Source organism: Zeus faber (assembly GCF_960531495.2).
Source record: "Zeus faber genome assembly, chromosome: 4".
In the NCBI taxonomy this organism is placed as follows: Eukaryota; Metazoa; Chordata; class Actinopteri; order Zeiformes; family Zeidae; genus Zeus; species Zeus faber.
Genome location: NC_137191.1, coordinates 24,733,140 through 24,746,234, shown reverse-complemented (window position 1 = coordinate 24,746,234; position 13,095 = coordinate 24,733,140). Strand labels below are relative to the sequence as shown.

General features: G+C 44.3%; 1 protein-coding gene across 1 annotated transcript in view; it reads right to left on the bottom strand.

The window, feature by feature from the left end:
- Positions 1 to 1,423: 1,423 nt before the first annotated feature.
- Positions 1,424 to 13,095, bottom strand: part of ecpas (Ecm29 proteasome adaptor and scaffold) — a 29,867-nt gene continuing 18,195 nt past the window's right edge. Inside the window, exons 35-49 of the mRNA XM_079998715.1 lie at positions 10,687 to 10,837; positions 10,454 to 10,519; positions 10,271 to 10,360; positions 9,852 to 9,918; positions 9,364 to 9,455; positions 9,202 to 9,268; positions 8,709 to 8,906; positions 7,016 to 7,227; positions 6,166 to 6,209; positions 5,861 to 6,053; positions 3,903 to 4,053; positions 3,686 to 3,791; positions 2,847 to 2,935; positions 2,693 to 2,764; positions 1,424 to 2,348 (exon numbers count right to left, since the gene is read on the bottom strand). Of these exons, the coding sequence (XP_079854841.1) occupies positions 2,209 to 2,348; positions 2,693 to 2,764; positions 2,847 to 2,935; positions 3,686 to 3,791; positions 3,903 to 4,053; positions 5,861 to 6,053; positions 6,166 to 6,209; positions 7,016 to 7,227; positions 8,709 to 8,906; positions 9,202 to 9,268; positions 9,364 to 9,455; positions 9,852 to 9,918; positions 10,271 to 10,360; positions 10,454 to 10,519; positions 10,687 to 10,837 (1,738 nt within the window). The 3' untranslated portion in view covers positions 1,424 to 2,208. The remainder of the gene's footprint in view (positions 2,349 to 2,692; positions 2,765 to 2,846; positions 2,936 to 3,685; positions 3,792 to 3,902; positions 4,054 to 5,860; positions 6,054 to 6,165; positions 6,210 to 7,015; positions 7,228 to 8,708; positions 8,907 to 9,201; positions 9,269 to 9,363; positions 9,456 to 9,851; positions 9,919 to 10,270; positions 10,361 to 10,453; positions 10,520 to 10,686; positions 10,838 to 13,095) is intronic.

Below are 13,095 nucleotides of genomic sequence, written 5' to 3'. Positions count from 1 at the left end.
GGCCTGGTGGGCCTGCAGCAGGCAGACATTATTAAGCAGGGCCGCAGCCTGCCCCACGGCCTTGTAGGATTTCTCTGACAAATTAGCCGCCAGTCTACACGCCTTGGACGGTAGCTGAGGCTTTTCTGCGGGGAGGGAGTGGCACAGGTGGGCAGCTACTGATTCCCCCTAGGGGCGGCATCGCCAGGTATCCCAACTCTGGCTTCGCGTCCAGGGTAGACCACCGGTTGAACGCCTGGATGGGGGAGCGCGTCTTCTGAGGACCACCACGAGACAACCTCACCTCCTTAGTGAAATCCTCCAGCACCGGGAGGGAAGCCGATCCCCAGCCTCCGTAAAATACGCCCCGGAGAGCAGAGGGAGGGGCGGGCTCGGGGTCTGCCCACGGGATCCCCAGCTTTGCCAGAGCTCGCTCCGGGAGATGCAGCAGGTCCTGGTGGAAAGGCCCCTTGGAGGGTTTGTGAGCAGCACCTTGTGCCTCCTCAGCTGGCTCTTCTCCTTCCACCTCCTCCTCTACCAGGGTTAGGGTTAGGGTGCGTGGCCAACTCCAACTCCTTCTGATCCACCTGGCGAGGATGCTGAGGGAGATGCAGAGGCTGGGGAGCGTTGCCTGGAATCAAGGCCCGAGGACGGGGAGCCGATCCCTCCCCCATATGTCCATACAGCCGTTTGCGACTTCAGATTTAAAGAAATGGTGTCTGAAAAAAAATGCTGCTAGTACTCGACGAATCAGAAATGTTCAGTGCTGCAAGTCCCACCCCCAAAGTTCCTGGACTTTTGAAAAGTACAACCCTCCCCCCGGAGCGGGGACTTTTTGGTTCCTGGAGACTTTTACCCCGGGAACTTAACTTAGACCTTGGTTCCTGTGGCGGAAGCGCACCGAGTTCCTCCAAAGGTTAGTAGTTGCTGGGGAAAGTTCCTGCGGTGGAAACACAGCTTTCGGTTGCATTGGAGGCCGTCCGGTGTTTCTGGAGGGGGCTGCTCCTAGACCACTGGAACACTGCTCTTGTTAGCAGAGACACTTTAAGAGCTTGGTTCAGCAGTTTGTCTCTTGAATTTAATGATGCTGATGTGTTGCAGTCACTGGTTGAACAAATGGACGTCAGGATAGTATGCGTGTATGCGGCTCGACACGAGTTATGCGTTATGTCTACACGCATCTCACTCCAAGTTATGCAACATAATGGTACCGTGGGTGCTGTATTATTTACTTTACACCAGATGCCACTTTTGGTCAAACGGCTGGAGTGAAAAGTTGTGGTGACAGGCTGAGCGCATGCACTGTGACTAAGTGTTATTTTCTTATTGCATGATTATTGAAACTGATTGCAAGGGGAATACAATTTTAGACATCAAAAAAAGAGTGTGGTATCTTCAAGTTTTCACTGTTTTTCTTTATTAGGGGACAAATGAACACAACACCTGCCTCTCACATTAACATTACAACTGGCTTTTCAATTTTCAAGGCTTCTAAAAAAATTAACTGTTAAACACCCGCATTCGTCATTCGAATGGTTTGGGGGAGGAAAAAAAAAAAAAAAAAAAGCAAAAAAAAAAAAAAAAAAAAAGCACACAAACACACAAGTTTCTTAAAATGGACTGATGCACAATGCCCTTTGTCTTGCAGAGTTATTTCCACCCACCTTAAATTTCATCCATCTGCACAGTTGACGCTTTTTTTTTTTTATTGTTTATTTTTTATTTTATAGTTCTTGGCAAACAGCAGTGCCACATCTAGATATGATCTAATCTCTGGCTCTGAGTGACGACCTCCCTGCAAAACAGAGGGACCCGTTGTTGTTGTTGCGCTTATCTCATGATTACACCACAGCAGTAGTTCAAAACTCCCCACGGGAGGAATACGTATACAGCTTTCACCAAAAAAAACAAAAAAAAACACATTGGTTCATACAATTTATTCAAAATATTACCTGATCAGTTATTTAAAATGAACCAAATACATAAACCTGTTGACAGATTTATCGTCTTTTGTATTGTCCACATTTAGACTCTGAGAGAGTCGTTTTGAAGTAGTCTCTTTAAGACAAAAGTAGTTTGCTCCCAGCCGTCAGCCTAAATCAGCCAGCATTATTTAGGGGTGGAGCAGTGCCTTCTGCACTATCCAGCTTCAACGCCCACATACATATCTGTTCAAAGAGATTGGACTGGAGGGTGCCAGTGTATGGTCGGAAGTCTGGTGTCCTGTGTTCAGGGTTGGCTCTGGATGTGCCTGCGCAGCTCCTGGGCCTTGTCCCTCAGGTCAGGCCTGGTGTCCGTCTGCAGCATGGACAGAGAGCGCTGGAGCTGCTCCCTGCTCTTCACCGACACACAGTCCCACTGTTCGCTCTCTGCAGGGGACACACACACACGCGCACGCACACACACACACACACACACACACATGCACACACACGCACACACACGCACACGCACACACGCGCACGCGCACACACACGCACACATTTATTTGTGAGGTGAATTTGCTTATAAGTCTATGTTCAAGTCTAGGTTTGGATGGTGAATGAATGGCTTTGCGGATCCAAGGGAGAAACAGCATGGACCTTCATTTTGACAGAACGGGCGTCTCACAGCGATGTGAGATTGTGATCCTTGATCTAGTCTAAAATATACACCAGTGTTACGTTCCTCACGTTTAATAAACACTGCTAATTCTTACTATATTTCTACTCACCACCGGTTCTCTTCACCAATAGCTCCACAACCGACAAGGCCTCGGTTCGCACGGACGAGTAACTCTTGTTTTCTGGAGGAAAAGGATTGACGGCATGAAGGTAAAGCCGATGAAGAAAGAGCAAAAGAGCGCAGTGTGAGGGCGAGTGTCTCACCTAGAGGGTGTGTGAGAGCAGTGCAGGTCTCTGTCAGGATTTGGGACAGTGCATTAGCGTCTTCATGGCCCTTCTCCAGAAGCAATAACCTACACAGGACAAATGTTCATAAAAAAAAAATATTATATATATATATAAAATTATAAAAAAGTAACAAAAACTGAAACAGACATAATTAACTTAAAAGTGTCACAACGGTAGGTTTGTCGTTTTTCAACACAGGTTTTATTAAAATGCACAACCACACTGAATGCTTTTACTATTGAGAAACTTAACTCTGCTGCAACTTCTCGCTGGTGAAAATTCTGAAGCCATAAAAAAACAAACAAACATGATATCTCCTTTTTGAAAACTATATACCACACTGTAATCAAAAGGTCACAAACCCAGCATTTTATTGGATTTCTCAGGGTTTTGACTACAAAAACAAACAAAAGAGACTAGAAACAGGAAATTACACCACTTCCTTCTGGCAACCTACTGTAGCCACTGTTACGCTCTGGGTGTACTGCGGAAATTGCAAAAAGTAATTTTTGAAATTGAAATAAAACGACTGTTCCCTAAAACATGTTGGAAAAACACTGAGAAATGTGGGACTATAATGTGAGGTTCCCATTTCCAAAAGGGAGATTTAACTCTTATTTTTTTTGTTTTGCCCTCTTGGCATTTAAGTACAGAGAGAAGCTGCAGCAGAGTGGTAAGTTTTTCAAGCGTAAAGTATTAAAGTGAGGTGGTGCCATGTACAGTTAGAAATGACTGAACCCAACATTTGAATAGTGCCAGGGTTGGAAAAATAGAAAAACACATGCTTTCATTTTAGTTTCAATACTAGTGTTTACCCCTGGAAGTAGGCCTTCATGGACTGCAGCACCCCAAGCTGGACCCTCCAGGTGCTCAGCTTGAGATTGTCACACATCAGACAGCACACCTCCACCTGGAAGCGAGCTGCGAAGACACCAGAAAACCTTTCATACGTAAGTGACTATTTGAAGGACAATTTAGAAGTAGCGCTACCGTCCCGTGAACCACAGGAGTTCAAATGTCGAGGTCGCCCACCCTGCGTCTGCGGGTTCCTGGGCCAGGCCTTCCCCAGCGTCTCGAGGGTGCAGAGCAGAGCCTCCGTCTTCAGCTCCTTCTCCTTCCTGTCTCCGTCGTCCTCGTCCTCGTACCGGGACCGCGGCGAGGCGCCGCCGCTCTCTGGGCAGTTCTGTCAGGGAATAAGCCAATTTAGATATTCTATTCTAATATTGCGACAGCAAAACTGATCAACGCATGAAATGTCTTCACACACATAGAGACACAGGGAATAGTCATGATCATGTCGCGAATTGTATGTTAAATATTTTTTGGCCATTGATCATATATCGCTAATCTCCACTGCATAAACACCCCTGCTCTGTCCACTCGGTAAGAAACCTGTTTTCACAACAGCGCTTTCCTCCCAAGGTCGCAATAAATCCATAAGGAAAGGTCGTAGAACTCAGAAACCGATAAAATCAGTTCCTCCTCCATATTGCACAGACACTTCCGGTCTGCTTCACTTCTTGTTTCTATTGGCCCAACGGGGATTTCCACTCTCCCGCGCTTTGCTCGGCGCAACCAATACACAATAATGGAGTTGAGAGCGCAGCGTACACCACACCCTAAAAAAAGCCCCTGGAACTGGAACAAATTCATCATGACCTTGACCCTGGGATCACCTATGAGGAAATTTAACACCATTAAAAAGGCCCTTGTGTTGTGTGGTCTAGTCTGTGAGAACAACTGGAAAGCTGTAATTAAATGTGGGAAGTAACGAGTTGCAACGACTGTTGTTACAGTACTTACGCAAAAGGTCTTTATTGAGTACAACTAATATTTAGCACTTATAGTTTTACTTGAGGTCATTTCTAGCAAAGTATTGCACTTCCCCATTTACATTGTTTAAACAAAGGGGAAAATCAAGTTTGGAAATGTATTTTGCTCAAATAAGTGGTTTGTCTTGTTATTCACAAATAGGCTATATCCTGTCAACTATTGAAGATTTGTGTTCCCTCAAACACACAGAATTTAAATAGTAACTCAATCAATGGGCACTCGGGGCTTGCGGCTGGATGGGACATCTGGCTTGCGCAGGTCATTGGTGTAGGCGGGGGCCCTGCCGGGCGGACGGTTCAGGCGGTATAATACCGACCTCATACACCAGAACCAATTGGGACAAGTCCCCTGCAATCAACCACCCAACCCACCCACACGACTCTCCTGGTTACATCCCTCTCCTTTTTCTTCCTCATTTACTGCCATAACTATGACAGGAAGAGACCATGTGCCCAATTGCTGTTGCAGTTTTCCTGGACCTAATTAACTCTGTTTTGTCCATACATGTTGTTATCTGATGTTTCTATGTTTGTTTTTCCATGTGCGTGTTGCAGTTTGGTTCTATGTTTATGTTTTTCCATGTACATATTTGTTTCTATGTTTGTTTTTCCATGTACATTTTGTTGTTTGGTTCTATGTTTATGTTTTTCCATATGCAAGTTGTCGTTTGTTTCTATGTTTGTTTTTCCATGTACATGTTTGTTTCGATGTTTGTTTTTCCATGTATGTTGCTGTTTGTTTCTATGTTTATGTTTTTCCATGTACATGTCGTTTGTTCTATGTTTATGTTTTTCCATGTACATGTTGTTGTTTGGTTCTATGTTTATTTGTCTCACCCGTGGTGATTCTACCTCTTCCTGGATTAGTTGTTTAAAGACCAAAACATGGTAAGATAGTTCTCCAAAGAGGGGGATTCGTGGTGGTAACTCAAGTAATTCAATCAGTAATTCAATACTACATACTATGACTTAATAACTTCCTTTATAAGTAGTTAGTTAATACATTTGTTTTAAGTAAACCAATTATATACCGTTACCTGAGTCACTTTCCTCTTCACTGCCTCCACTTTCTCTCAAGTAAATTATCGCTACCGTAGTAGTGTACTTCCAGTACACATACGTACTGTCATATTTCCAAATCCACCACATCCTCTTTACCTTCTTGATGAGGGGAATGAGGATCTCGGCCATGTCGCTGAAGCGGTCCTCCTGGCTGCTGTGCAGGACGTCCCCGGCGCAGCGCAGGGCGGCCATCTTGTACACCAGGCTCTCCTTGCGGCACTCCTTCACCACCACGTCCAGCACCTCGGGGACGCTGGGCTGCCCGGAGCAGGGCTTCTGCAGCTCCGTGCTGGAGGACGGCGAAATAACCAGAGGTTGAGAAACGACCCAATGAAGGATAAGAAGAAACGGGGGCGAGAATGCACGATTCGGTTTGTTTTTCAATGTTTGGACATTTGCACCTGCATTTGGAAACGACTGATCCGATAGCTTTCAGCAGCTCCTCCTGGAAGAAACCAAAAGACTGGTGTGAAAAGGTGGGTGGACTAAAAGTGATATTGCAATATTTTTTGATCAAATGGGAATATTGTTTATTTATTTTGCTCCTCGTGTTGTGTGGTCAAAGTGGATGCAACCAGGAAAGAGGTTGACAAATTATATTTCATAATGATATTTTCAGTGACAATCGCCAATGATTTTGTGCTTAATATAATTGTGTCTTTTGCAAAAGACTTAACATCAAAAATAAATAAATAAATAATAATAATAATAATAATAATAATAATTGTTTGGATTATTCAAATTAATTTATCAAGTCTTTTTATTGGGAACTCGTCCCCTGACATTCAAAAGAAATATTGGATTCCAGTTCTCATCTTTCCAGCACAAGTGGAAAGGAAGGAAGACAAGAGGGGGGGGGGGAGAATACAAAGAAAACGATAAAAAAGGTTGACAGAAAGGAGAGAAAAAACTGAATAAATTAAGAAAAAAGTTGAAATGAGGAAGGAAAAGAGAAGGAACGGGAGAAAAAGGACGAACAAGGCGGGAAGGAAGAACATAGCTGAGAAAGTAGAAAAAGGACGAAAAAAAGGGGGAAAGAAATGGAACAAAATAGAGGGAAAAGACGAGAGAAAGAAAAAGGATTCACTGATTTTTATCATTTAATCGACTATCGTTTTGACCGTTTCAAATTGACCCCACTTTCAAGAAAAAAAAAAATGTGTGAATCATTAAACACAACCCAGGGAGTCTCTTCATTGAGAACTTGTTTGCCTTAGCCAAGGTATTTTCCCGCGTTCCAGGTGTTCCTACCTTGCCGGCCCAGGTGCGCCCCGCGAGCCCGTTCATCAAGGCCGTCAGCACCATGCCCAGGTGCGGGGCCACTAACGAGCCCGTCTGCTCCTTGGCCACCGTCGCCATGGCAGCCGCACCCTGCGCCTTCATCTTCCAGGACTGCGACTGCAAGGCCTTCTGGGTAATGGCAATCAGCTCCGTCATGTAGAGCCTGATGCCCCCGAAGCTGCCTGGTGATTAAACCATTAAAGATGCAGATTTTAAGGTTTGAGTTTCCCCAAGTGCTTAATGACACTGCTTAGTGGTGTTCAAATCTTTGGATATGATCTGCATACACATAGGAATTTCATTAATTATTCAACAACTGTAAAAGGATTGTATTAATCCCCAGGGGGAACTTCAGGAACAATTCTGTTAATGATATGATATAGAATTATATAGAAATGATAAATTATAGAGAAGATCCAGTTCATGAAAAGGTTTTTATCTTTTATGCAACAAGAAGGCACCGTGAGTTCTCACAACTAAAACAAAATAGATAAAACATTAGAATATAAAAAAATATTTTTTTACAATACTCTATCCATTGATGATTATAATAATAATTTATAATTAATATTTTATTTACGGTTTATGGTGTTGGAAAAACCTGTAGTTTTTAATTTCCATCCGTATTGAAGTACGGAGCAGTTAAACGATAAAAGGGCACACTCCAAAGACTGTGCAAAATGTAGATAGAGTAATAAAAAAATTAATGACGTAATTAAATCAGGAAGAAAAAAAATTGGAAGGAAAAAATAGATGAACATATATGAATGTGTGTCTAGGTATGGAGAGTGACAGACACAGAAATATAGTGCAATATAGTGTATTGTATCCCACATACTGATCATATTTTTGGAATGCATCCCATAATATATTGCTGTAGAATCACATATAGTATACCAAACACATACCTTTTTTACACCAAAATAAGCAGGTATACGTGGGTTTTTATTTTAAACGCGCCAAAAATAGGCGATTGATGCCTTTCCTATTACCAGGAGAAATGCCATTCTTTTTTTTTTTTCCTTCTGGTGTCACCTTCGACCTCACGAACACGCCGGAAAAGGGGCGTTTCATGGTTCCAGTGTGATTGGGGGAAAAAAAACCAGTACAGGAAACAGCAGGAAACAACGACATAAAACTGTAAAATTTGAAAAAACAACACAAAAAAACCCAAAAAACTAAAAAACCCCGTCTCATCATCCAGCTGGACTCCGTTCTCATCGTTCCTACAAAAGGTTCGGAGACCAACTTGGGGCGGTGCTGGAGTGGCTCGGAGCCCGGTGGGGAGTGTGGAGTTCTCCGCCGCGGTCCCCACAAAAAACAATGTCATGGTCCCCCAATAAAGCCATTAACTTTGGATTCTAAATCAGATATGAAATGAGACACAGATACTCCTGTCTATTTATTCGCCAACGTCAGGAACTCGAACGCGTGTCGCATCGGGCCGGTAAAGGGGCCAAAATTAGGGCGTCTACCCGGGTGCCATGTTCACATCAGAACCGATGGGAGCTGGAGCCGATAAAAACCTGCGTCTATTGCAGAGTCATTTGACCCGGGATTGAAACCCGGGCATTACCTTTCCTACTGATGACAAATGCCAGATGTTAACGTGTGTAACCGGGTTTTTGGTGCAGTGGGAAAAAGGAAATATAGTGTATAGTACCTGGGACGTTCTCCTGCCACACCTCAGCCCACAGCACGGCGTCGGGGCTCTGGGCCTGCTCGTCGTCGGGGCCGGGCAGCTGGTGCATGCCCAGGAAGGCCAGCGGCAGGGCCACGCCCGCATGGCCCTTCAGCACGTCAGGGCTGTAGTGGCTGATGGAGTGCACCGTCAGGGCACACGAAGACTTGTACACCGGCTCTGGATGGGGAAGGAGGAGAGATGAACGAGGGGAAAACGATGAAGACCATGAATGAAGAGTGTAGAAAGGAGGAAGATAAAATAACATTTAAAAAAAAGGCCGGCAAAGCGGGCAGGAGGGAAAGAAAAGGGAGGAAAAAAGGAGGGAAGGATGAAAAAGGAGGGGATAGAGGAGGGAAAAGCATGAACTTAGGAGGAAAGGAAGAAGGAAAGCGTAGAGGGGAGAAATAAAGAAAATATGAGTGTAAGAGCCCGTTCCCCCACGGGGTATTCGGCAAAGGAGGAAGCGTCTCACCCTCTTTCTCCAGGTACCAGGTGTGGAGCTTCAGGAGGAGCTTCTCCACGCTGCTGTCTTTCGCCGTCTGACGGCAGAAAGCAAAAAACCTGCGCTGTGAACCTCACCCACTCATCCCTCCAGCCCCCCATCCCACCATGCAGAGGACACAGGGCTTCCTACCCTGACCAGGTGGCCCAGAGCGAAGGCGAAGGCTTTCTGCATCACGCTGCTCCGGTCGTGGATGCCGCTCAGCAGAGCGCTCATCAGTTTACCTGGAAATACCCCAAAAAATAAACAGTAATAAATTGGGATTTGGGAGGAGTGCCTTGAAGTTATTCTTTTTTTAATTACAGGTCAAACATTTGGAAATATTTCAATGAGTTGTGCGTGTTGGGCCATCTATCCATCCATCCATCTATAGCGAGTGATATTGTTAGTACCGTAATTACACTAATAGTTCTGAACAAACAGTGAAGGGCGGCTGGTGGAATTTAATGAGAGTTGTCGAAGAAAAATATGGAAAAAAATCTTTAAATATATATATATGGCTACGTGGTAAGGGTTATCATTATTATTTATCTATTTACCAAAAGGTGTCCACCCCCAATTCAAACCTTGGGTATATTAGAGCATACTGACAGTTATGAGTATATGACTTTGTGTTGTACCCGAGTATGGAGCCAGGTCCTGGGGACACTGCACCGTGAGGGACACGATCACGCTCGCACAGCTGCCCTGTGAAGATCATAATGGAGAGAACAGTGTTTATTTTTCTTCCCCCAAAGGTTCAGACTTTAGCGTAGCGGGAGAGCGAGCTGTGATCTTGCGAGAACTGATCCAACATGGCGGCGCCCAGCTGTAGGATCGAAACGCCAACAATCCATTCGGAGAAATAACAAAGCAATAAAAAAATGTTAATAAAGCATCTGTTCTTACATACCTTAACTTGTTTCAGGAATAGGAATTAAGACATTCTTAAACAAAGAAGCCTTTCAATATTTTCAAGGAAACGTGTGTGTGTGTGTGTGTGTGTGTGTGTGTGTGTGTGTGTGTGTGTGTGTGTGTGTGTGTGTGTGTGTGCGCGCACCTTGGTGCCCAGTCCCACTCCGCTTTTCAGCAGCTCACAGAGCCTCGGCACCAGCTCTCCCAACACAGAGACGTCCAGGTGCTGCAGACACTAGACAAAAAGACACAGAGGAAACTCTGAAAACAAGAGCGTAGAGCAAAGTTAATCCTGTGTAAAGATGGTGTAGTTTCTGTCTTTCCTTACCATGTTGATGGTCTCCATCATGGGGGAGGACTTGGCTGCGCTCAGCCTGGCGGCGTCCATAGTGCTCTAGAGAACCGGCACACAAGACAGGTTTTGGGTTGTTTTATGAGTGGGTCTATCGGGGTGTCTGCAGGTATCAGGGGGTTACAGGTAATACTTTTTAAGACCTAATGAGCGGCCTTCTGAATCATCATGGCTGGAGGGTGTTTGGGCTCACACCGCTGAGAGCTCACCTTCTCCTGCTCCGTGGCCCTGAGGCTCAGGTAGTTGAGGACCTGGGGCTCTAGGGTACTCAGAGACTCCAGCAGCGCGGGGATGAGGCGAGGGGCGTGGGGCTTCAGCCGAGCACCGGCCGTCTTACTGACCTTCACCAGGGTCTGGATGCTGAGAGCAGAGGCACAATGTAGTGCTGTAATAATCAAGATAATCATGTAGCGTTGGGTAGTGGTTCACTTTGCTTATGTGTTGCCAGAAACTTGATGTCATGTGTTGTTTTTGAAACAAAAACCCCTGATCTCAATATTGAGTATTGAGTCTCCTCTTGTAACATAATTTGGGGAATCTGACAGTGTATCTGTATACGGATTTATGTGTTTATATTAAAGTCTTGGTAATTATTCCTTGTGTTCCTTTTTAGATTGGTGAAACTGGTGCGCATAAGTTTTTCTGTTAAGGTGCACTAGCACATCATTTAGGCGAAGTCCAACTTTTTCAGGTCAGGATTAGGCATCTTGGGACCAGGGTCAAGGGAGACGGGTGAACGGTTACCCCCGCTGACGCTGTTGGATCTGGGCCGGGTCTTTTAGGGCCCGGCCCAAAAATTGTCAACAGTTCAAAGGGGTGCATAGCTCCCTTATAGGATGTTCTGATACATGGGCTACGATACCATTCAAGGACAACACATTTTAATACGGAACGATTCAGTGCAATTTGTCATGATGCAATCTGATACAGTTCTTAACATTTGTTTAATCTCGACATTCATTTTCCATTACAAATTAAAATAAGCCAATTCTATAAAAGTGGCTGCTTACCTTCAAATATAAATATTCCATAACCACAGTATTTTTGTTACTTCATGGTATTTAGATATAATGATATCAAATATATTGATTCGGATATATTAATATATGATATAATATGTGACTCGCCGCAGCAAAACCCGCATTGTCGTGCATTTCTAAAATCACCACGAGCTGCCAAATAAGTTGAAAAAACCTTTCTAGAAGGAAAATGAGATTTTTCCAGATTTGCGTTCCTTTGTGCGTTTTTTTTTCTTCCTCTGAACGTATTTTCAAAGCCAAATTTGTTTTAAAAATAGTAGATAAATGTTTAACCGTGGAGTTAAATATTCCCGTTAGATTACATGGGGAAACGCAGTTCACTTACCAGGACGCGGAACAGCGCTGAATAACGCCGATGGTTTCCTTTAAAGCGAACGTCTAGGTGAAGATCATTCCTCCATATTCCATGGGATGTGAAGTCACAATGTGAAACCGTTTTGATAGTTTAACCTATAAATCGTACGTGTTTTATAAGACACCTTGATTCTGAACGCGAATAAGAAAAGCTGACGTCACCTCCGTAAACAAGATGCGGAGCCGTCGGAAAAATTTGAAGGTGATTATCTCAGAAACACAGTTTGCCGCACCCTCGTCGTTAACAAGCCATAGCTTTAAAAATATTGACTTGATTCCTACAAGTGACACCTTGTTTTGAAGCTCTGATTCTCCACTTTCTAATGGCCTGAAAAATAAAGAAGTCAAACAGCAACAAAAGTACCCAAAATCTGCAGTGGGTCACATATTGTAATGACCCTGGGTGCGTTGGAGTATTTAAGTAACCGGGGTGAGTAGTAGTTAATTGTCCGTTAAAATGTGTTTTACTGCGTGCGGTTCACAAGTCTCACGAGAGGGAATGTGCACGGGCAATCTGGTGCGGGGGTGTGTGTGTGTGTGTGTGTGTGTGAAGGGACAAAGTCTGAGAGAGCGGAAGGAGAAGTGTTTGGTTGTCGGTTCAACGGTGTAGGTTATGGCCGAAATAGTAGCCTGGAAGGTAAAAAATAAACCTCAGTGTGTACTAACAACCGTGTGGCCTCTTCCGCCGCCTAGAACGTTACACTATCATAATCAGTTGACACTCTGGACTGCACGTTGAGACGCAGCGCAGGGTTCTGAACAGGGATTTAGAGAAAGATTTGGATTTATTTTGTTTCCTTAGTTTTTTTACTTGTATGGAAAATGCAAAAAACGTAAGCCTAACTCACAGCACTGCGCCAGTTCCCGAGCCGGTTTTCCTGTGCTGTTATTTTGGATCTATTTAGTTTTGTTAGTTTCTACTTGAATGAAACAAATATTTTAAACCCAACTAAGGGACTCTCCCGTTCTGCCTTGGATCAGGGGCGGATTGCGTAATGGAGAGGGAGCGATCTCCAGTCCACTGTGCTTCTTGTTCCCCGTGTCTCAAAACAAAACAAATAATCTCTATTTGGAAAGTAACGTGACTTGTAACGTTAGATCAGTGAGTCTTCTGCAGCAGCTTACTTTATACATAAGTAGAATTAGCAGCAAAGCTTAAGTCAACCGATCGGTAACTTTAGAATCGGGCCATCGACCGGTTCATGGTACATTTAGATCGATCCA